The 25,413-nt window shown below is 42.5% G+C and overlaps 1 protein-coding gene across 1 annotated transcript in view; it reads right to left on the minus strand.

Moving 5' to 3' along the window:
* Positions 1–1,456: 1,456 nt before the first annotated feature.
* Positions 1,457–25,413, minus strand: part of NECAB3 (N-terminal EF-hand calcium binding protein 3) — a 123,833-nt gene continuing 99,876 nt past the window's right edge. Inside the window, exons 6-13 of the mRNA XM_054981144.1 lie at positions 11,300–11,436; positions 10,226–10,347; positions 8,635–8,714; positions 7,917–7,970; positions 7,098–7,210; positions 4,757–4,834; positions 3,545–3,636; positions 1,457–2,799 (exon numbers count right to left, since the gene is read on the minus strand). Coding sequence (XP_054837119.1) covers positions 2,771–2,799; positions 3,545–3,636; positions 4,757–4,834; positions 7,098–7,210; positions 7,917–7,970; positions 8,635–8,714; positions 10,226–10,347; positions 11,300–11,436 — 705 coding nt within the window. The 3' untranslated portion in view covers positions 1,457–2,770. The remainder of the gene's footprint in view (positions 2,800–3,544; positions 3,637–4,756; positions 4,835–7,097; positions 7,211–7,916; positions 7,971–8,634; positions 8,715–10,225; positions 10,348–11,299; positions 11,437–25,413) is intronic.

Here is a 25,413-nt window from a genome sequence, read left to right on the forward strand (position 1 = left end):
ACATATTCTTCCCAATCACAGAACTGCTGCACCCAGTGTTTTCAGAAAATGGAATAACTGTGAAGTTTGTCCTGTAGACCTGCCCTAAGGGTTTTCAGGTATCGAAAACCCTTAGGGCAAAACAGAACAAAACCCTGTTTTGTTCTTTTGGAAACAAACTATGCATTACATTGCAGCCACAAAACCCCTACTGCCTCTTGTCCAGAGGGAAAGGGAGTAACTAACCCTTTCCCCAACAAACGTTGTTCCCCTGAAACTCGGAGACAAACCACGTGTTCAAGTTTTGAAAGAGTTCGGTCTGAGCTGCCTGCAGCCACACAGCAGCTGTGAGAATAGGGCTTTTAAAAAATAAAGAAGAGCCCAAATGGACTTGGAAGGCCAGCATGGCAGAGGATAGGAAGGGCTCCTGCCTCACTATCACTCCCAGCAGTTTTTAATAGTGGGGGCGTTACTTCCCCACTTTTGCTGCTCCATGTGCACAGAATACTCTGTTTGGAGCAGCAAAACCAGAAATAACTCTTCCAACACTGTTTCAGCATGGGGAAATGGCTGGGGGGGGGGAGGCAGGAGCTCTTCCTCCCCCACAGTGGTGGCATTCCTAGCCGGTTTGGGCTCTTCTTTATTTTTTAAAAGCCGTTCCTTGCGGCTGCTGCGTGGTGGCAGGGAACGCTTTAAAAACCCAACCATCTAGTTTGGCTCTTACTTCCACCGTGCTGATTTTATACTTACAGGGTCCCATATTTGTGAGGTAAACATGGGTCTGGAATAGGGTTACAAAATAATAGAATGCCCTAGCAATGAACTGGTGCCTGTCCTCCCTAACTGTGAAGTGATTATTGCTAGATGGTACCAACTTTATTTTGGAGCCTGACCACTTGTGAAGAGAGTCAGCTTATGCACCCACCAGACCCTTGTCTGGAGAACTGTGTCCACCAACAATACAGATGCGAGCCATACCTGGGCTACAAACAGCGGCATTCATGTTCTTCGATTCACACAGTTATGCTACTTGCCTATACTACAATGAAATCACACCAACATTCAATTGATTCCTTGCATTTCGAGTCTTTATATTCATAATTTTTTAAAGAAATCAGAAATGCAGTCCTTAGCCAAGTTATACTCTTTGGGTCCATTGAAGTCAGTGGGCTGAGAAGGGTGTAACTCTGCTTAGGATTGCACTACCAGCAACCATGGGCCAGTCATCAGTCTAATTTACCTGAACAATGGTTGTTGTGAGGATTAAACTGGATAATCCTCTTTAATAACCTTGAGCTCCTTGGCAAAAGAGCAAGATACAAATGCAATAAAGAAACAGTAATAATCAGAGAAATGAAATTACTTCATTAAATGTTTGAGACACTCCAGGGCCATTGTTCAACCCCATCGATACATTGTTTTCATAACATATGCAGCATTTATGAGGATAATTACAATTCTCTTAATTACATGCATCTAAATCCCCAGTGCTCCTTTGAGAATATGCTTACAAATATTCAAGGCTAGTTATGAATTAAATCGTATTCCTGCCTTGCTTGCATTGGTGAGATTCACCACATAATGGCCATCCTGAAGATCAGAGACCAGGAGGGTAAGTTGATTAGCGGTCTGGGATTCCATACATTGGCCAGTGCCCAAGTGATTCAGCTTGGCTCTGATGGCAATTCTGGCCAGTCTGAAAGAATTTGCTTCTCAGACATTTCACCTCTAGAAACCAGGAGCTGGCTCACCTTTTAAAAAACTGGTTCATAAACAATGTGCTGTTGAGGTTATAGTACACACATCAATAAATTAACAGGAAGTGATACTCAGAAAGGTCACACTAACAAGGAACGCGAATTTTGCATAAAGAAGGAGCTGTTGTTTAGCATAAGAACAGAGTCCAGCTAGTCGAGCATCCTATTTCTACAGTGTCCAACCAGAAGCCTCCAGGAAGCTCACAAGCTTGGCATGAAGGTGCTGTTTGCCCATCATCAACTGGAATTCACGAGCATACTGCATGTGAAGACACGGCCTCTCTCTCACCATCATGGCTGTTCATAGACTTATCCTCGATGCATTTGTCTAATCCCCTTTAAAACCATGTAAGCGCCATGAAATTGGACGCTGCGGCCACAATATCTGTATCTCAGACTAGAGGCATGACTGTATTTATGGTTTCCACATCTGCAGAATCACAGAAAACAGACAGGCCTGACTACAGAGCAGTGATAATCTTTTCTCTTTTCACTCTCATTGGTAGACATTTCCCAAGCACTTCATAATAACTTGAGACACAAGGCAGGGAAACACTTGTAACTCCTTCAAAAACTTTGTCACCTCTTTAATCACTCCCTAGAGGTTTGCACAATAACATCATACAAACTCTGAGTTTGGTCCTTCATTACAACTTTGGCCTCACAGTTCTTCAGAATTATGCTCCCTTTGTATACCATCACACTCCAATGGATGGTTTTGTATCTCCACCCACAATGTTCTCATAGCCAGAACGGCTAGCAAGGCTATGGCATCATTCTGGGTGAAAGTTCTATACTGAAATAGAAGAGGGGTATAAATATTCAGGAATGATGGCAGAGTGCATTTAGAAGTGCCCTCCCATTCCTACAGCTGTTGAGGAAAGGAAGATAAAAGCATTCCACAAGAACATAGAGGAGGAAAGAGACATGGAGGCAGCTGGGATGGAGAAGGGTAACCCAGGAAGGGAGGCTGTCTTTGAAGGATACTTCATCCATCAGCATGCTGGTTGCTTTGTAGAAATGCCTTGGGGAGATCAGTTGTTGTTCATGATCCACCAGGAAGCTGAGAAAACAAACAGGAGACACTCTCAAAGTTCACATAGACAGAAGGGGAGACATTTTAGTCTAAGACACTCTCTTGAGCATGAACTCCAAACTATGTGCAATTGGTTTATGTTTTCCTTATGATGCTCAAGCAGAATTCAAAGACTCTAAATTAAGGAAATCAACTGGCAGAAGTATTTACTTTTATTAATGTTTCTGAACACAGATATGCCAATCTGTGATTTCAACAATTTGATCCAAGGGTGCTTTGCACTGACCACATGGCAAAGGAATGCAGCACTGTTGCCTATGGAAATCTCATCTCTCCCAGGTGATAACAGAGCAATACATTTATTGCACCCTTCTCTTTGGTCCTGCCTTATCCATCTGGACCAGAGTCCAGTGGCACCTTAGAGGCCCACAAGATCTTCAGAGTGTAAGCTTTCGTGAGTCAGAGCTCCCTTCTTTACTTTGGTCTCTAAGGTGCCACTGAACTCAGATCCTGTTGTTTTACTGCAGACCAACATGGCTACCTGCTTAAAACTATCTTCATAGGAGGAAATCCCACTGAACTGTATAGCACTTTTAAACATGCATAGAATCAAGCTGCATGGAAGTTATTTCTGAAACTTGCAACAAAATTTGGATATGCACTAGGATCTGTGCCTGACAAAACATCCTGTAAGTTACTTTAAAAGGCATATGAGTGTCCATTGTCCACTAGGTGGAAACAAATACGCAGGTTTGTGCTCAGATATACCTACCTGGAAACAACATGGTGGTCAAGAGTTCTGGTGACACCAATAAGTCAATGAGGATCCGCTGGAATTTCTTACTGCAATTAGATTGCAGATGGCTGCAAAGCAATTGGGAAAATTATAGCAGTATATATATACTTGTGCCTCAGCCAGTCTGTGTTTCTAAGAGCAATTAAGGGTCATGTTCAATATATTCCAGTATGGATGGGGAGTATTTGTACAGTTTCCTACCCTATCCACATAAGAATGTCATGAACAGACTTTTATCCTACAGGGAATTTGATACTCCCTGACAATCTGACTACCCCCTGCCATCCGTCATCCGTCTTTGCTATGGTCCAGCTCTTCTCCTGCATCTCCCTGCACTGTGTTAGGATGTGAGATTTGAAAAGCACTCCTATAAGGCACTGCCCTATTATTTTTGAGCCTCTTGCCACACTGTACCTATCTAAATCTATCATAAATCCTTCCTTTGTATCAGCATTGCTAATTCCTCATTGCCATGATGCCTGATGTACTTAATGGACATTTCCTAGGGGCTCTACTAAGATTCAGCTGCTGGACTGCAAGAGAATAGAGGAGAGCATCCCATTGCTCCCTTCAATCAACTTCAAGTGAATTAGCTTCCCATGGCTCAGGACCCACATATATGAAGGGCTATGTGCAAAATGATGAAAATGGATGGAGAGAACGTATCATACTGGAATGCAGGTCACCCATTGAAACTGATGTACAGCAGGTGCTGGACAGACACTGCCACAAAACACGGTGATGGCCACTGCCTTAATATGCAGGGTGGGCATATTCATGGAAGAAGGCAGGTCTTTCGAGTAGCAATTATTATTAGCAAATGAATCCCCATGTTCAGAGTCAGTGTGCTACCGAGTACCAGAAACAAGGGGTGGGTGGGAGAAATATTTTCTTGCTTGTGGCCTTTTCAGGGGCATCTGGTTGTCAGTACAAGATGTCTAGGGCTCTTCTTAGTTGATAATGAAATGCTCCACCACAAAGCTTTGGGAAATGAACTGAAAAATGGCATATCTAAACCTGACTGCACAACTGGGACCTGGTTACATGGTAAAGTCCAAAGGAGAAAAAGCCCAGTCTGCAATAGTCACTCAACCCGCATCTGACCACTTTAAAAGTACATGAATTGGCCATGTACTTTTAAATTCATCCTCTACAGAAACATAGCACAAATGGTAAGAAACCACCAACCTTCTCCATGAAGGCACATCTTGCCAGAACTCATAGAGGATGAAACATGCTTCACTTGTCAAATTGTGGGCAGACACACTGCAAGAAAAGAAGACCAGCCAGGAGGAAAAATGTTATCACTACACACCAGGCTGTGCATAGTATACAAAAATGGGACTCGGGTGTTTACAGCCAGCCTGGCTCCTGTACCCAAATTACTTATCTTCAGTCACTCATGGATGGGCTTTTGTTGTTGTTCTCATAGAAAAGATAATAGTCTTCACACAGATGTTAAAGAACTGCCAGTGCTTTTTTAAAGGAGCACATGGATTTCTTATGAAGACCACATTATTTCACAGCCTGTGCACAAAGAATAGTAGGTATCAGTGCTTTTATCTGATGCACTGAACATCCACGCTTCCTTGATTCAAATGAAATGACTGAACATTCACAGAAATCGATACCACAATTCACATGCTTGTAAGGAGGGCTCGTTCCCTTTACCATTTCAGGGTGGGTTTAAATGTTATGTTTGACATGAAGTTATCATTGAAAATGGCAGCACTGTCAAGTTATCCATATTCTTCCCCTATTGTTTAAGCATATTTATCTGGATTGTTTCCCTGACTTCCTGCCAGTGGCAACTAATGATCTGAAGTAGAGTGGGAACATTCGTGATGCGAAGATGCCTCGTGGCACAAGGAAATAAGCCTAATCCTGCACTTAGATTGCAGCAGCGGAGATTTTCACTTAATCTGTCCTGATTCCTAGCTGTGCTACCTAGGAACTAAACCTGGTCTGACAGCTGTGCATGAAATATAAGTTTCTAGGGACAATTTCATAGATGACATAGCTCAGTGTAGCTTTTTCACATAACAGGATCACAATGAGTGAGAAAGTTTAAATCATAATATACTCTTACTTGAAAAAAAAATTCTTCCTGACTCTAAATTCAGGATCTATTCTCACAATTCTGCTTTTATGGTAAGTACAAAATGTTATTGCCTGAAATTATTAGGGCAGTTGTGTGAATGCCCATGCTGAATGGATAAGTTCTGTCACACTTCCACGTGTAAAAAAATGTACATTTGCAGTGGCCCAAATGCAAATCTGATTCATTATTAGTTTCTGGGTTCAGTTCAAGATACTAGTCCTCACCTACAAAGCCCTCCATTGCTGTAGACCTGCATATCTGCATGCCTTCCTCTTCCAATATACGCTGGTGTTCATTTGAGCTAAGCCCTCTGGAGTTGCCACCTGACAAGTGGGTAAGAGTGACAGCTGCCCGTACATGTGCAGTCTCTGTTTTTGAACACACTTTGTGGAATGGCCTGCCTGAGGAGGTCAGGGAGGCTCCCCACACTTCTGTCATTCCACAGAATGTGTAAAATAGAATCATTCAGGAAGACATTTCTATAAAGAGAACAATAATGAAGCTATTGCCTGGGAATTTCTAGGCAGTCTTCATTGCACTGATAATTGTATAGGTTATACTGTTTCATTGCATTATTCTCCAATTTTGTACTCCTACTTTATTGTATGTATTATACAGTTTCTAGTGTGGTCTTTAATTTTATAATCCAGGTTTTTTAAAAAAAATATGGGATAGTTTGCTGTATGCATTACACTTTTTCTACTGCATTGTTTCTAATTGTATAATCTGCCTTGAGTCTTGGAGAGAAAGGCAGGCTACAAATCACACAAATGAATACGATTCCTAGGAGGAATGCTTTCAGTAAATACTTAACAATGCTTCAAAACATTGCTGGAAATCATCAGAGGATGACGGGAAAATATGGCTGACAAATGCTTAGAGGATTCTGAGAATTAGCCCCTCAGCTCAACTCAGTTCTGTATTTGTGGTTGTATTTGCAGAAGAAGGCACTGTAAACTTTCAAAATTACCTGTTTCTTCACTGGAAAATGCAAGAATTTACCAACTCAATTTTTCAGCAACAAATATAATTATGGAACCAGGAGGGAGAAGTGAGGCTGAACTCATCAGCTTTTGAGCACACAATTATAAATAGCAAATTCATGTTCTGTGCCTGTTTGTTTTGCCATCTGTATAGGAAGAAGAGCAACAATATTTCTCTGTAATGAGTCTGTCTTTTGTAGCACAGTGTCTATTTGCTTTATGGGGCTCTTAAGTGGACAGATTAGTCAGTGGATGTTTGTCAGGTCTTGAGTATAAAGCAGCACTGTATACACTCTGTGTTATAAATAGCACCTTCCTGGCTATTGGGAGGGCGAGTTAAGATTTATATGCTGAAAATGAAAAGTTCACCAAAAGCCACAACTGCCATTCATAAGCACATTTCTCATCCAAGAAACCTATAAAGTTCAAGTTCTAGGAGACTTACTGTAGGCAGCTGCTGTGTCCGGCTGTGATTTCTGTGTAGGACTGGAGAGCTTGGCGAAACGCCTCTAATCCATTCTCCATCACTATGATCTGTCTCTGTGCCACCAGGATGTGCTGCGAGGGGAGAGAAGAGATGGAGACTGAGGCACGTCATTCTGATATACAACATTCAAAGATGCCTGATGTTCCTTACACCGAAGGCAGTCTTTTGCACCTATGATTGTTTTGTGTCCCAAAACACACCCCAACACACCCTGCGACATCCATGGTTTGACTGGGTAACTTTATGCAAGACACAGGCAAACAGGCTAACATGGGGAATGACAATTGAGAAGGAAGGATTTACTGACACTGCCAGGAGCAAGAGGCAGGATTGTAGCTGGTGCCACTGGATTCTCCTTGTCAATTGTGGCACAAGGAGGATAATTAAGGGAAAGCAAATAAATGTGACATCACAACCATTATCCAACCAATATATTTAAATAGCACCATCTATGTACATCATGATTAAGAGACTACATCGTGCAAAAGACAGGGTTCCTGTCCTGAAGAGCTTACAAGTTCCATTTAGATAGTTGGGAGAGGGTAGCTGAGAGCAGGAATGGGAAGAAGGGGAAGGGCAGCCTGAAAGAATTTTGCTTCTCCTATGATATGCCAATGAATGAGCTCTATAATGTTCAGAATAATTCCATCAGTGCATCCCATCAGTGAATGTAGCATAAGAACCACACAACAACAATAGCACAACAACAGTTACAACAATAATTGTTGTTATCACCATTATTAGTAAACATAAATACAGTCCTGGCTATGAACTTACAGAATCTCTTTCTTTGCAGACCTTGTCGTCTTTCAAAGGCTCCAGCCTTGGACTCTGTAGAAATGCAAAAAATATTGCCAAAGGGAACCATTTTATTCGAAAGGTTAAAACATGTAATGGCTTTGTCAGTGTACTCATTGGACAGTCTAAAGTCATTACAGAAAAGGAGTAGATTGCCACCCAAGCTTTTCACAGCATGGAGGTAAATAACATCACCTAATAAATAATATCCTATTAAGCCTATGTTAAAGGGGCAGGACATGTTTCTCCAGGCCTGTTGGAAGACTTAACCTTGTTTGTTAATCATTGTTATTTCTGCTATTGAAAGCACTATCATTTCTCTTATATGTGGGTTCTTTTCCCTTTAATGTAAAACTTCCCAGAGTCCCTTCACTGAAAGCTGTAACCGCTTCAGAGAGGGTTTTAAATTCTACTATAAACATGTGAAGAAGCAGTACAATGAAAAAATGACTTGGTATGACAAAAATGGTCTCCTGGATGATGAGGCGGGGGGGGGATTAAAAATATATTGTATTCATACATCCCTAGTCCTTGGTTCAGGTATATCAACAAAGAACAAGAACTGGAAAAACAGAGATCAGAGCAGATATATTTTGGCCCAGGCCCAAAACAGGAATATGGGATGTAGATAGGGGAATGCATCAAGACCAAAAAGAATCTCTGTTCTGTCTTGTACCAATGGGATCTGCGGGCTCACCTGACATTCTAGCTTCTCAATGAGCTGCTGTAGCCGATTCATCTCAGCTGTCCACTGGCTGTCAGCTTCCACGCAAACACCTGGGTATAACATGGGCAAAGATGGCTGAGCTGAAATCACAGCCAAGAAAGATCCTGGCAGCAGCAGTCCAGTGTATAGATGATGTTGATGGCACCAACAGCCAGGAAAATGGCATGGCTAGCCTCCACTATTGCCTTTTGGCAACAATTAGAAAGATGTATTTGCTTTTTATTTATTCCCACCCCTCACCTTACAAAAAAAGGCAATGTTTTCTTCCATGTGCCTTTACATAATGTTTGCCATGTAACTGCAAATATTTTTCATTTTGCTGTAAGAAAGAAAGGAACTCTGTTTGGAAATCAGCAAGGGACCCTTCCAATGTTACATTTTCATTCTTGTGCTCCTAATGCTGCTCCTGTGACAAATTTGGCAAATGGGAGAGCCTTGAATCTCTGTCTACTTGTAAATCAGAAAAGCTGTTCCGAACGTTTTTTCTGGGATTGCCATTTATAACCAATGCAGAGAACCTAAGTGGCTGTCGCAGGGGACACATGGCCTCTGCTGTCTTGCACCTTCCCCAGGGCATCACTCCATAAAACTGAGTAAATGGCATTTCTCCACATCCTTTAAGCAGCAACCAATACAACCAGAGTGTGAAGCTGAACATGATGACTTCACTTCCAAGGCTGCTTTTACGAGATGCTGTTGGGGAGATGCATGGCGGCGCACAGTTCCCCATAATGCCCAGTTAGGCCCAGATTTGCTGCAATTCTTTAGAAAGAAAGCAACCATGCTTTGGTAATTAACACTGGGCAGGTTCCCGCATGGATGCTCCTAACTTAACAACAACAACATTTGATTTATATACTGCCCTTCATGACAACTTAATGCCAACCCAGAGCAGTATACAAAGTGTGTTATTATCATACTCACAACAATAATCTGGTAAGGTGAGTGGGGCTGAGAGAGCTCTTAGAGAGCTGTGACTGACCCAAGGGCACCCAGCTGACTTCAAGCAGAGCCAAACTGGCTCTCTTGATCACTTCAGCAGGCTTATGTGCGTCAATCAGCCTTCAAAGATCCACAATTTCATATATAGAACTCTCCATCAATTAATTTAATTTATATGAATATTTATAAGAATTTATATCCTGGTTTTCAACCAGACTCAAAGCAGCTTACATAAATTTTTAAAAAAGATGGTATCACCTTGCCAATAAATCTAAAAAGAAGCAAGCTAGACCCTTCATTCACGGATTTCCAAAAGCTGAATGGAAAAGCTCTGAAAGATATAGAAGGTTGCGGCTTCCCTCACAAGCTCAGGAAGCCAACTACGCAGCACAGGGGCAGTCACAATCTGCTAAGTCAACATGTCCTCAAGGAATCAAGTCATGAGAAATCCAGTGAGGCCTATGCATATGGAAACTAATCCACTGTTGCATAGCGTCAAGGCATTTGTACAAGACAATCGCATTTTCCATCCAGTCCTTTCCATGACCTGTTGTTAGAAAACCCTTGCCGCTTCTCAATGGTACAAACAAAGGTAACAGGAAAGGGGACCTGCCAGTACCTGTGGTTAGCATCCCCGAATAAGGATCAGTAGGAGACAAGCAGATGTTCTTCTGAGCCCTACGGCCACATCTTTTCATAGTGCGTGGGCCAACAGACACGTCTGATTTGTCCACATCAGTCCTAAAAAGCACCAAAACAACTTAATACTTTCCTGGATTAATCGCTAGTGGGTTGGATCCAACCAACTTTTTTAATGGTGAAAAAGATAGGAGGGGCATCCCCTTGGTCAACCAAAAGGCTTTGCTCGGGATCATAGGACTTGCCTGGTCAAAAGCCGTATGTAGGAGACGGGTTTTAATAAGGAGGAGGTTAAGATGAGATTGTGTCAAAAACTTGGCTGGATCTAACCCAGTGTATGTATGTGAGTTTGTGCACGCAATACCCTTCATTCCCTAACATTTCTAGACAATGTGGCTTGGATCCTATGAATGTGCTCTAGGCATGCTAGACAACTTCTGCACTTCATCTTCCATGGGCTCTGCTGTTTGTGCAAGATCAATGTTTTTCCATCAGTCCTTTCTTGTGCGAATGGAAGTGCTAGTGTAGGATTATTCAAGATTATTATCAATCAGGAAAATACTGCCAAGTGGGTCACCAAGCATTGTTGGGTTTCAGTTCCTCCCCAACTGCTATTATTATCCTTGCATCTAGAATATCACATCTGTATGGCAGCTGCCCAGGGTCCCAGTCCTATACCATAGAATACTAACAGAAATGCAAAATTGAAAGCAGCATATAAACTGCAAAGCTCATACTATTCCTGTCATTTTCCCCACCAGCTTTCTGGCTAAGTAAAGGGACCAGCAGAGAATGAAGACCGCCCCCCCCCCCACCCCAGCACTTATCTGCAGAAACTGAATACCTCTGACTCACCAGATAAGGTAAGGTACCTTAATTTATGGCTGCCAGAGGCCCACAGCTGATGTAGCAAGACTAATCCTTCTGGGATTGCATAATGAGGATGAGAAAAAGTTGGGAATGTTCTGGGGAGGAGGAGGTTTCCAAGAGGGTGCTTCTATATTGTGATTTTGGCTTCTTTTATAGCTTTTATTTGACCCAAACTGTAAATTACCTTTCTCGGCCAGCCTGTTCTTCAATGGTGTCTGCAGCACATTCCAGTGATACATGCAGGGACTGCAGCTGGTTCATTGTTTCTCGCAGCAGAAAGCGGGTCATAAACTGCTCCATCTTAGAGGAGCTCTCATATACCTGGAGGATTAGGACATAGAAGAGGGGAAGACTGGTGGTGACCAGCTGAGTACTATTACTGAGAGTGCAGTGGCTCAACGAAGAAACTTCGACTATCCGCGCTTTATGAGCAAAGCTCAGAGATGGAGGTAGCTGTGGTGAAACTACTTTAATTTTGACCCAGATACAAAGCCATGAGGGAAAAAACTCATTCAGTATTTTATAGCTACATTATAACTTTTTTTAATCTAAGGAATTTAAAGCCATATACTAGCCTATAAAACAGGGCTTTCAGTACCTTCAGTAAATATGAGAAATAATCCTATAGAAGTAAGCATGAAATGCTAGGCTACTAGAGATCTTATAGATTTCTGAAAAGTCTCTGGAGTGCAGATTTGCAAAATCAAAGTGCTTTATCTAAAAAAACTGAGAAAATATTGGGAGACCTGAAAAAAGACCTTAAGGGTCTTGATTTTCAGTGCAGCCTCCCTCCAGCATAAATTTTTTTCAGGACTGCAACACTGTCAATTTCAGATGCCATTCCAGATTACATGTTCTACAGCAAATGCACAGTGATGGTTCCTTATTGGTTATGAGGGATACAAGTGTTTCTCACATAGGGACAGGTTTGTGTGGTTTCCCTGTGGCTGCTGTGGCTGCCAACACAGGGCAGTGGCAATTTCTCCGTGGTTAAATCACAGAGTTTCCCCAAATGCTAGAGCACCCACAGTAATGCAATGATATCACTTGCAGGCCCACAGGGAATGACATCAGCATGTTGGGTGGCTGCCCATCACCCCTCTCCCCATTTTCCCGCCATTTTTCTCCTGCCACCCAGCTGAGTGGCAGCAGGAAGCGCAGCTGTGGCAGCCCGGTTCCCCACTGGAGGATACTAATTACACAGGTAAAACTGAGTGCATAACTGCTAAGGTTGCCAGCTCCAGACTGGGAAATTCCTGCTAATTTGAGAGTGGAGTGGAGCCTGGGGAGGCAGGGTTTGGGGACGATGGTGTTCAGCAGGGATGTGATGCTATGGAGTCCACCCTTCAAAGCTGCCATTTTCTCCAGGGAAAATGATCTCTGTAGTTTGAAGATCATTTATAATTCTAGGAGATCTCCAGGCCCCACTTGGAGGTTGGCAATCCTAATAACTCCCATTCAAATAATGTATGATGTCTGAAGTTCGGATATCAGGTATGGGGCTGGTGAGATCCCAGTTTCCCAAACAGGCATAGATAGAGCTAGTTTACACAGGCCTTCCCCCCGCCCCAGTCTGACCTTTATTTACTAGTTCACCTGCTCTAAAGCCAGGCACCTTCAAAGTGTGCAAGAAGAGTATGATTTGAAGCAGAGAGTGTGGAATTTAAGATTGCCAACCTCCAGTCGGGGTCTGGAGATCTCTTGGAATTTCAACTGGTCTCCAGACTCCACAGATCCATTCCCCTGGAGAAAATGGCTGGTTTGGAGTGTGAACTCTATGGCATTATATCATGCTGATGTCCTCTTTCTCCCCAAACCCCATCCTCCAGAGGCTCCACCCCTAAATCTCCAGGAATTTCCCAACCCTGAATTGGCAACCCTACTCATGTTTAACCAACTTACCTGTTAACCACACAACACTTCAGTCTAATGAATAGTAATTCAAAGGAAGTTCTACTGAGTCAAGAGGGGAAAGTAAGGGGAAACAGAACTACAAAAGAAACAGAACACCTCTACACTCGGCATCTCATTCTTTTAAAAAACACCATTAAAACGAAGAAAAAAAATCCTTCCTCTGTCTTTCTCAGTTCCTTCTGAATATTGTCCTCTTCAGCCCAAGCCTTGTTGAAATATTCAGTTCTCCAAAACCTGATGTTGCAGCTTTTCCTTGATCTAAAATTCCATAATTGAGGACTTTGGGATTTATCATTGTGATGTTGCGTATGTTGGAGTGGGTGTTATCTTGTTATGCAAAGTCTACATTTACAGTTCTTTTTCATTGTGAAAATGCTACAACTTACTGCACCTTTTCCACAAAAAAGTTTTAAAAATGTAAATTAACATTTCAAATCTTTTGTGCAAATGACATTCTGCACACATACAAAACAATACATCACAGAATATAAAAAAGACTAACAACCTAAAAAGGGTCAAAGTGTTCTCAAACAAAACTAATTTCAGAAAACCACGCGAGTAACTGATATAAATAATGTATCTTCGGGAACTCTCATATGGAGATATGAGGACCACGGCATTCTGTAAACGCATTTCTGCCACCCACAACAGATAAATAATTAAAAATCAAACCCACATTTATTGCTCCTGCTCATTCAATATTTGACCTTAACCTCTGAAAGTAAGCCATGGATTCTTATTTTTAATGACTGGGCTGCAGTTGGTAATAATGAAAATAAATAAAAGCATTAGAACCACTGAGTTAAGCTAAAAGCTGTAAGCAAAGTGTCTTTATTTTCACACACACCTGGAACAAAGGGACTTCCATTTTTAGCCATGCAACTGGGACACAAGTGATAATTCAACACGGTAAAGCTTCCTTCCTCCCCCACTTTTCTATATAATAAACCGATGACTATGCTGGTTTGTGCAAGCAAGTGGTTCTTTTCATCCATCCAAATAAAACACAGATCATAAACATACACCTATTATGCTTGACCCGATTATATAATTGTGGTCTTAGCTATCTGGCATACATATCTATGTTGGGGAACCATCTTTCAAATAATACATTGTGGGTTTAACTAGAGAATACAGTGGCATGACCTGAACTATATATTAAAACAGGCCTTTCTGAATAAGCACAATTTAAAATGGAAAAGCCAGAGGTAGCGAAAGAACGCTGAATTCTTTCCCTGAGTACACCAGCTTCCCCAAACTCTCTCCCTATAGCTGTTTTCTCTCAGAAGGGTTTTGCTTCCAATTTTAGAGCCCAGCTAGAAGAAAAAAAAATGGTGATATGGTTTCTGAGGAGCAAAGCACCAGCTTTGAGGGGGAAGAGTTCATCATCTCTCTCTCTCTCTCATCCCTCTCTCATTGGCCATCCTATATGGCAGTGCTTCCCAACCTGTGGGTTGGGACCCAGAAGAGTGTCATGAAGCCTCTGAAAATGGTTTGCAGTCCAGCTAGTGTTGCCAGGTACCCCAACCCCCCAGGAGGGAGGTTGCAGGTCTGGCACCTATCTTTGGACGTTCCTCTCTTGTGCACAGTGTCTGGGAAGTGACGTCATCGCGCAGGCCACGTGTCACCCTGGGAGCGCTCCTCCACTCCGCAGGAAGGCTGAATCGGGCCTGATTTGCGGCTGAATCAGCCTGAATTGAGCTTGATTCAAGCCAAATCTCGCCCAATTTGGAGAGAGGGTGATTGCTGTTCAGTGCATGGGAAACTGAGAGGAGGAAAAGTGGCACGTGAAAGGATAGACTCTGTCTTGGCTTTGCTCCTTCAGCAGCCCAGCCTCTTGCCCACCCCCTGAAGTCCCTCACTGCTCTCTACCTGCTGTAGGAAATGTACTGCACTGAGCCATTTGCCACCTACCTCTTTTCTGACATCTGACATCTTCCTATATCTCCTCAATGCCCCCCCCCTTCTCAGTCTGTTAAGTCACAGCCCAGACTGGGTCTCCTATGAAGTAAATTTGGACTTGTGCATCATCACCATATCAAAAAAGCTGGGAACTGCTGCTATATGGAATTGCCTCCTACACAAACGTGTGTCAGTTCAGCAACAACCCATGTTCTAATCTAAATCAATGCCTGTCACATATAGTTAGACCTAATGTCATCCTGTGATCTCTTTGTCAAGGCATGAGAAAGGAAACTAGATGCTAATTGGGCTTTCCAAAGACTGATAATAGAAAGGTGACAATTCCTGGCTATTGGTGGTGCTGAGCTGCCAGGAGGTTTGGGGTTTGATCGCATAAACATGTTCACCACTAGATGATGGCAACATCTAGTAGAAAAAAACTGTATGTGTGAATGGACCAACACAGATAGGGAACATTGCAGATATTCCCATGCTTTTCAAAAGAGTCAGTTCATATATTTTTGCAGTTGTGGTTGATGGTAATGTAATGATGAACGTGCTTGTGTGTACCAGGGCACTGAATAATTTCAGATTCAGGTGTGTGCTGTATAATGACCAGTTTAGGTGTTACACAGCAGATGGAAGGGCCAAAGAGGCCCTCTCATTGCTACCGTTCCTCTACCAATACCTTTAGACTACTGTAGATGCTTTCTGTTGAAAATAAACAAACATGGCATTGTACTTGGCCTTAAGTTGGAGGAAATTTCTCTGGGCTAAGGAGCATTCTTCCGGCTCAAGCTGCTCTTCCGTTGGACTTTGCTTAGTGGAGTAGTCAGATCCTTGCCAATGTTTATTATTTATGTAACCTATACCCCGCCTTTCTCCCTAATGTGGATCTGAGGTGGCTTACAGCATTTTCTTCTCTATTTTATCCTCACAACAATGCAATGAGGTAGGTTAGGCAAAGAGTGTGGGACTGGCCCAGTCACCCAGTGAACTTCCCAGATCCTAGCCCGACACTTTAACCACTAAACCACACTGGCTCAATGTTGAAATTGTATCTTCCATGTTGTGCCTAGTTTGGCCCCAAATCAAGAGTGCTTGGAAAATTTATTTTTAATGTAGTTATTGCCTTCCTTCCACAGAACTGAAGGCAGCAAGCAGAATGCATTGACTCAACTTAGACTAGCTTCAGCAAGATAGCTGCATCACATACTCTTAAAGTAAGCGTGTCAGGAATGGCCAGCCACCGAGCTATATGACGTCAAACCATTTTCTCTTTTGTGGACACGGAAACCTATCATTATTCTTCAAAAAGTCAGACTGCAATAGCAAAAAGAATGGGAAACAGCAGCTGTTGGCTGTGAAGACATCAAATAGTTCTGCATATTTGCCAAAAACATAATGTGTAGTTGGGCCCTAAGTGAGAAACATTGCTCCCTTAGAAGAAGGCTTGCTCTGCCAGGCTTCTATGTGAGATCCAAACTGTAGGATCCAAATAATGGGCAAGAACTTTCTCTGCTTACCAGAGACCTTCACCAACAGAGCAAGTCTCTGGCATGCAAATGCCATATTTTCATGCCTCCTTTCTACAAATCAAAAGCAGAACAGATTTTTGGATCAACCTTTTTCTACTGATACCTGTTTCAATTCTAGCAGATTTTGTTCTCATGATTTTACTGCTTTACCCTAGATTCTTATACTGCTGTTTTTTATTTTACTATTGACAGTTGTACACTGCTGTTTCGGGTTTTTTTGTATTTAACCATTGTTGGTCACTCCTTTGAAAATATATATCAAGAGAGCAGTACACAAACATTTGAAATAAATAATTAACAGCAGATAGGGGTAAAATAAAACACAACCCATATAGTAAAATAATTCATTTTCTGAGAATAAAAAATAGATTAATGCTCCTTTTTAATTGATTAATCATCTGTCTTTCAGTTATGTATAGATCTTTAGTTGTTGTAGATTTTCCGAGCTGTATTGCCGCGGTCTTGGCATTGTAGTTCCTGACATTTTGCCAGCAGCTGTGACTGGCATTTTCAGAGGTGCAGCACCGAAAGACAGATATCTCTCAGTGTCAATATGTGGAGAAGATGTTAGCAGGTAATTTATATCTACTCAGGAAGGTGGGTTTGAGCTAAGTCATCCTGTAAGAGTTTCCCAGAGTGTGGAATGCTAATGGGGGGAAGCTTCACTGTATCCTGAGGAGGTTCTTTTGCCTATGGATTGGTGGTTGATATGCTAATCTTATCTGCAGGGCTATTGTAAGATGTAGAATATTTTGTTAGTCTGGTGTTTTTCAGGACTGGAAACAATGCCCTATTCATTTTTAAACTTTTAAGCCCTAGGTCACCCAGATGACTTCAAGTGGAGGAGTGAGGAATCAAACCCAGTTCTCCAGATTAGAGTCCTGTGGCTCTCTTGGTGGCCAGGAGCCACACAGTAGACCACAGCTGGGCCTGCTCTTGCTAAATGGGAATAAGACGTGGGGTGGCTGGTGCAAGGCTCACAAGACTGGTGCTAGGCAGAACACAATTTTTAAACTGCACTGCAGTTGCTGCATAAGGAATAGATCATAGCATTCACAACCACCCTAAACCACTGAGATACATTTCTGGAAGCAGAGAATGTCGTTAAGATTAAGCATCCCCCAAAGGGAACCTACCTGAGGCATCACCATTCTTTCTCATCTGTTAATTGAATGAAAAATGAGAACAGATCCTCAGGGATTATTCAAGGGGGGATCAAGGGGGAGTGGAGGCTCCTCTCATGCAGTATCTCAGGCAAACCCTTTCATTCCCCCACTTCCAGCATCAGTAGTTTAGATTCTACAAGAGCAGAATCTTCTTCGGTTTACAGAAGAAGGCATTTTTGCTGACTCCCTTACCCACTGCTATTTCAACCTCCATGATGTTCCTGGGGATCTACTGACCCATGGGTGCACAATTTGGGGGTACAGAAGACTGTGGCGGGAGGAGGGAAAGGTGCCTTTTATCTATTATCATTCTGCTCTCACTGCATCAGACCCAAGCCAGTATACTGGAGTCCAATAGTAGGCATTAAAATTTTAGTTACCTCTGTTCTATAAAGCCTTGTTTAAGCCATGTAGTGCAAGCGCCTCACTCCACTTGCTCTTTAACATCCCTTTGCTCCTCCAAACTGTTTTTTCCAAAGTCCCCTGAATATTCTACCATTACATACCTGGTATCACCATCTGAAAATATGAGTTTGGTTATAGATAGCATTGTGAAGTCAAAATAAAAGCAGCAGAATCACTGCTGTATAGAATATGAATCAGTGAACAGCACCAAGAGAGCAATGAAAAATTAAGTACGATAAATGTTCACAATTAAGGAACAAAGAAGATGTCAAAACCACTCACAAGACATTGATAGAAACGAGCAAAGGTGCATTTCACAGGGGAAAGTATCATCCCTGTGTAATTCTATGAGACACACCATCAAGCTGCTCTGGTTACCTGTCTGCCTAATAACCATGCATACCCATTGGGAAGGGGACAGATAAAGAACAGTGCTTCTGATTCATCAGGAACCCCAAAACAATGCAGATTAGGTAAAAGCTACCTCTGGTGTACATCAGCTATGGCTGCGAGAGTCTCTGCCCTCCCCAGCCTCATAAATATGTTAATTGTCTCTCTTTTCTGAATGCTCTGAATTCCATTTGTCAGAGATATGATAAACACACTTTCCAACCATCTCTGCATAGCAATTTCAAGAAACAAGAACGCAGTGTTGAAGAAATGAGGAGGAGGCCAGGTGAAAAATTCAGAAACGGTGTGCGTGTGTGTAAACATGTACTACAGGGCTTTTTTTCTGGGAAAAGAGGTGGTGGAACTCAAGACCACACAATGACATCACTTTGGGTCAGCGGGAACAAGGGGGGAGTTTTTTAAAGTTTAAATTGCCCTCAGCGAAAATGGTCACATGGCCGGTGGCCCCACCCCCTGATCTCCAGACAGAGCAATCTAAACTCCCCTCTGTCTGGAGATCAGGGAGCAGGGCCACCAGCCGTGTGACCATTTTTAAGAGGTGCCAGAATTCCGTTCTACCATGTTCCCCCTGAAAAAAAGCCCTGTATGTGTGTATATATATGTATGCCTCAACAAGAATCTGCTGTTCAATGCAGGCCAGGATGCCCAGAAAAAAAAGTCCTGCCACTCTGGCTGTCAGGGCTATACAAGGTACCTCAACCATTGCACAATTATCCTATGGTATCAGGTGACATCACAATAGCAACTTGTGTTAGTTCACCAAGCTCAGGAGGTTAAGGTTAAGAGGGGTTGGTAATACAACATTACTAGCACTGCTTCCCAAGGAGGAGGGGCTACTCATGCGAAGTTGCATGATGGGAAATAACACCTCCCACAAAAAGTGTAGAAAAATAAAGCCAGAGAAGTTCCCAGACCAGGAAAGGGATAAAGACAGAGGGAGACTCCTAATTTACTTGAAAAAAGACAAAGCAACTGTAAGTACGAGCAGAATGGATCCACACACACCCCTACTCCTGTACACACTGCCCAGTCACAAACAACCTATCCCACACCTTTTTTTGAGCCAGTTTGGTGTAGTGGTTAAGAGCGCGGGACTCTAAACTGGAGAACCGGGTCTGATTCACCACTCCTCCACTTGAAGCCAGCTGGGTGACCTTGAATCAGTCACAGCTTCTAGGAGCTCTCTCAGCCCCACACACCTCACAGGGTGTTTTGTTGTGGGGATAATGATAACATACTTTGTAAACCGCTCTGAGTGGGCATTAAGTTGTCCTGAAGAGTGGTATATAAATCGAATTTTATTATTATTATTATTTTAATGTTTGTTCCCCACAGACACTTTTTCTGCAGTCTTGTTCAGCTATGTAGCATATTTGTTTGTTTGTTAATTAACAAGGTTTTTACCCTGCCTTTCCGCCTTCATAGGGCTATCAAGGTGGCTAACAATTAAAAATATACAAATTAAAATCTCATTTTAAAACCCACGAAAACCAACACACAATACATAATTAAAACAATTTAAAACCAGAGCTAAAATATAAAAACAACAGTTAAAACATTAGGGAGGCAGTAGGAACCACTGAGGGAACACCAAACCAAACAAAGAAGTCTTCATCTGCCATCGGATTATGGCTGCATCAGGGGACTGGCAAATCTCCCTGGGGAGAGAGTTCCAGTGTTTTGTTGCCATAACAAATAAGGAACTTTCCCAGGCTGCCACCTGCCTAAACTCAAAAGTTGGGGGCATCTGAAGTAGGGCCTCCAAAGATGACCACCATGTTTGGGAAGGTTCATAAGGGAGTAGTGATTCTTCAGGTATGTTGGTATTAAACCATATAGAGCTTTAAATGTTAGCGACAGCACCTTGAATTGTGCCCAGAACAAACTGGGAGCCAATGTAGATGGGCCAAGACAGGAGTGAGATGATCTCTACGACCCAACATAGAATGCAGTGCAGTAATATAGTCTAGATGTAGGCATGCCCCACAGGCACCAAATATTTTCTACCCAGGAAAGGCTGCAGCTGGCTAACCAGCTGAAGCTAATAAAAGGCACTCCTGGCTACAGTTACCACCTGCTTATCCAGCAGTCAGCTATGTCCAAGAGCACCTCCAAACTATGGACCTGTTCCTTCAAGGGGAGTGCAACTCCATCCAAAATAGGTGACATCTTATACCCTGGATCAGACCTTCTGTTCATCAGTAACACTTCCATTTTGTCAGGATTAAACTTCAGTTTGTTAGCTTGTACCTACTCTCAATCTGTCTCCAGGAAGAGGTTCAAGGTTTCTACAGCCTTCTTAGGATCAGCTGGTATCTATGTATTTGTGACAACTCAGCCCAAATCTCCAGATGACCTCATCCAGTAGTTTCATGTAGGTGTTAAAAAGCATAGGGGACAAGATAGGATCCTAGAGGCCAAAGATCAAGGGGCTGAGCAGCAGCCCCCTAACACCACCTTCTAAAACCTACCCTCCAGGTATGACCAGAACCACTGCTGAATGGTCTCCCAATACCAACTCTGAAAGCAGTCCAAGAGGATACCATGATTGATGGAACTGAAAGCCACTGAGAGGTCTGGGAGAAACAATGGAGTTGCACTCCCCTTGTCCATCTCCCAGTGCAGGTCATCTACCAGGGTGACCAAGGCTGTTTCAGTCCCATAAACAGGCCTAAAAACAGATTGAAAAGGATCTAAACAATTTGCCTCATCCAGAGAATTTGCCTTACCCTGTACATGTTGTATCTTTCCTATCTCTCTCCTGCTTACCTCTAAGGGGCTTATAATATTGATGAGAAATAGTTAGGGAAGAGGCAGAGAGATTTTTTTTTGTCTGTGTGTGGAAGAAGTTCAAGCCAGCATTTTGCTGCTGTAAGTAGCTGTGCAGCATAAATCAGAGGTACACTCTTGGGTCTCTTGTGACGGGTATAATTTTCTATGCATAAATTCACTTATGCTCTAAAAATATTGTGACCAATTAGGTTGCTTAAGCACTTAAACTAGCCCAAGGTAGCAGTAGTACTAGTTGTAATAAGTGCCTATCATATCATCGCAATAGCAGGAGTGGGCTGGGGTCAATCAGATGCTGCAGAAAACACTCCCCTCTGGCAGACTATTAGCATTATTCAGAACCATGTATGCTGCCCAAGAACACAGTTCCAAAAAGTATTTCCATAAATTACTACTGGGTAGGGCGGGGGGGGGGGGAGATGAACATTGATTTAATGCTGCAGTGCTAGTATGCCAAGCAGAGTACAGACGGAAAGTGATTTGCAGTGTAACCCAAGCGGATTTACACTCTTCTAGGTCCACTGAAGTTACCTTCCATGCTCTGCTGAGGATGACACTGTGAATCCCTGCTAAGAAAAAAAAATCTAACAAATATGGACAGGACAAAGTCAAGGAGAAGGCGCAGGGCTTGGTAAAAGAAGAGTGGGAAGAAAGGCACTCAGGGGGTGGGTGGGAGTTATTGGTAGCCAGTACAGAGGAAGTGAAGCCATGTTTGTACAGAAGAAGGCTTGTGGGAAAATTATATTTAATGGGGCAAGGAAAGAGGACAGCCCGGAAAACCCCCAACAACCAAAGAGGACTTTCTTTAAAGAACTGAGAGGAGGGAGGTGTTCTTAGCTTCGAAAGCAGCATGGCAGATAACTCAGTGGGAAGAGGTGATAGAAAAAGGAATCATTCTCAGTATGCCTTCCCTCCTTTGACGCAACGGCTGTCATTCATCCTGCTATTACAATCTATCTTGTTTATTACTCATGAAGTTTAGCTGCCTCTCAGCTACAGGAGCTAGGGGGAGGAACAGCCTACCAGTCAGCTGAACAGACCCTAATCCAAAGGTATCTATGAGTTCAGAGATATCCTGTAAGTAAGAACTGAACACCATTTTTTTTAAATAAAATTTTATTGGTGAGCGAATAAACAAAAGAAAATCCCCCCCAAGTTTGACACATATAATCTCATTATTCCCCTTGCTCTATCCCCCCACCCTTTTCCTCCCCCCTCCCTGTTGACTTCCAACAGCTTTCCAACCCTTAACCCTTCTTATTGCTTAAATCTAATTCATTTATATTTTCCTACCGCCTCTAGATCATAATATCTCTTACTCTAAGCACATTCTTATTTTTTTACATAAATTCTATTAAGCATACTATCGATATAGTATATATCATAACAATATAACACAACAGTATGGTATAATATATAGCCAGATTCTCAGTGTCTCTTACTTTAGACATTTTCTATTTCTCTTCTTTTAAATATATATTCCATCAAATATACTATCAATATAGTATATATCACAAAACTTAGATTGTATGCTATGCCACCAATGTAGCACAGCACACAGCCCAATATAACCCAACCACATAATACATTATAATATAATGTCTGATACGCTACCTTATTGTTTTATACAATATACTATGCACTGTATACCTCATTAATATATCTGTTTAACCATTTTCGTTGTCCCATATGTTCAATGTAAAATTCCCTTAAATATTATATTTGCTTAGATTATAGTTACATTCCCCCTAAGTGGTAAGATCCCTTCTCTCTTCCCATCACGACATTATTCTTTTAAAAATTTTCAAACTGCCACAGTTCTCCTTTTACATCCCATTTTTTTTTCAAGAACTGAACACCATGTGCGACTGAGGTACCCTATATAAAACAATCACATTTTTGTTGGCAGTCTAATCCTGTGTGTTGGTGCTTCTGATTTTTTTCCATGATTAGGATGCTGGAAGGGCTTCCCGCCTTCAATCAAGGTCTCTGTGGTGGTAATATTATCATCCAGTTTGGAGCCTAGCCTACATCTCTCTCGCTTGTTATCACTTCCTGTGACTTTCTTGATTGATCTGTGCTGTCTCTTTTCTTCACCTCTTGGATACTCCCCACATCTGTCCCAGTTCCCTCCCTTTCCCAGTCTCTGGATGCAATCAGTCCTGTAAAGAACTGAGACTAAGCTTCCTCAGTGCCACCAATACACTAACATTAGGCAGCACTGATCACAATAAGGCAAACAGAGCTTGTTCAATTTCACTAGCAGCAGTGCTGCTAGGAGAGGTCTTTACATAGGTGACACTGAGGATATACATATACGTAACAGCTTTCACCCGTGACCCATCTAATCCAGCATTCTATTTCCCACAGTTGGCAACTAGATCCTCCCATAAAGCATGGAAACAGGACAATCTAAACATGGAATGACACTTATCCACATGCTTGTTGTTTACACTCTTAAAGAACTCCCTAAGGTTGGTGAGGCAAGACTTCCCTTTGCAGAAGCCATGCTGATTCTTCTTTGTTCTTGAATGTCCTCATCCACACAGCTGATAGTATCACTGTCCCTCAGCTTGATTTATTATGTAGCATCTATGGGCCTGAACACACTTGCCATGGACATACTGCACAGAACAGCATGACTGGAGACATGTAAGCCCTATTCCACCCATAATGTTTGAGGGCTAGAACACATCACACTCTTCTAAAGGAAGCTTGTTGAAAACAACCTCTCTGTTATACTGGTGACTGTAAATATTCTGTCATTTCCCTAAATCCAAGCACCTTGGTGATGGAAAGACTCTCCTATACACATCTTCAGGTGCTACTAAAATGTCACCTTTGCTCTGAGGTGGCAAAACCTCAGGCTTTAGAGATCTATTTTGTTTTTTTTTTCAGAACTATGCATACCACTGGCTGGAATCAGATGAAAAAAGGGTCCTCCCAAGGGCACAGCCAATTACAAAATGGCAGTCCCCGGAGCTTGGGTCACCAACGTGGTTCCCATGGATGCCATGGCTCCCAGAGCCTGCCCAATGTTTTTAGAAAGTGGGTGGTGCCAGGTGGGGCTCTTGCCAGCGGGGCTTCTAACTAAATTAACTTCCTTGGACAAGTGAGCATCTTGCTAGAGAACTAGGGAAATAGAGACAAACTGCCCTGTTATCTTCTTTACTCCTTGTCTCTAATGAATGAACATACACATACACGCAAAGGTCTACAAATCTTTTAAACACTTCTCCTGAGCGGGTGGGATTCCCCCCCCCCACATACACACACCAATCCTGAGTTGAAAACCTCCCCCGATGTGTGCCCGGGCACCTTCCCCAGGCAGCACGTTGTACTTGTCACTGTGCTTTATTAGGCCATCAAAGGTTCTGAAAAACAGCCATTTCTCTTGCACAGGATGACAGTTAGGCACTTGCTGGTTTATGGCTCTTCCTCTTTTTGAGAAGAGAACCATTTTCCTCAGGGTTTGATTATAGGAGGTTAATTCAAGACCAGCATGGTCTCTAAAGGCCTGCTTGATATCTCATTATCATAACATCCAACACACTGTGTCAAAATTCCAAAGGTGCCTGCAAGCTCAAAAGGATTGCTGACCCTGCCCCAGAGGATGAAGTCAGTCACTGTTACTTGCAAGAGCCATACACTGGGTTATCTGCCTGTACCACTACAAATTCACATCTGAGTTACTACACAAGTTACTACACAAGAGCCAGGTTGGTGTAGTGGTTAAGAGCAGCAGGACTCTAATCTGGAGAACAGGGTCTGATTCCCCACTGCTCCACTTGAAGCCAGCTGGGTGACCTTCAGTCAGTCACAGCTCTCTCAGAGCTCTCTCAGCCCCAATAACCTCATAGGATGATTGTTGTGGGGATAATGACAACATACTTTGTAAACTGCTCTGAGGGGGGGTTAAGTTATCCTGAAGGACACTATATAAATCGAATGTTATGTTATATACACAGCTTGAATTCTAACATCAAATCCTAAAAATGTTACACAATGACCTGATTACTGGGAGGCAGCCAATAAATATTAATATGTTGTAGTTGAGGAACAGGGTGATCACGGCTTTTTTTCAGCTGGAACGCGGTGGAACGGAGTTCCGGAAGCTCTTGAAAATGGTCACATAGCTGGTGGCCCCACCCCCTGATCTCCAGACAGAGGGG

This window comes from Eublepharis macularius, chromosome 5 (genome assembly GCF_028583425.1).
Source record: "Eublepharis macularius isolate TG4126 chromosome 5, MPM_Emac_v1.0, whole genome shotgun sequence".
Classification (NCBI taxonomy): domain Eukaryota; kingdom Metazoa; phylum Chordata; class Lepidosauria; order Squamata; family Eublepharidae; genus Eublepharis; species Eublepharis macularius.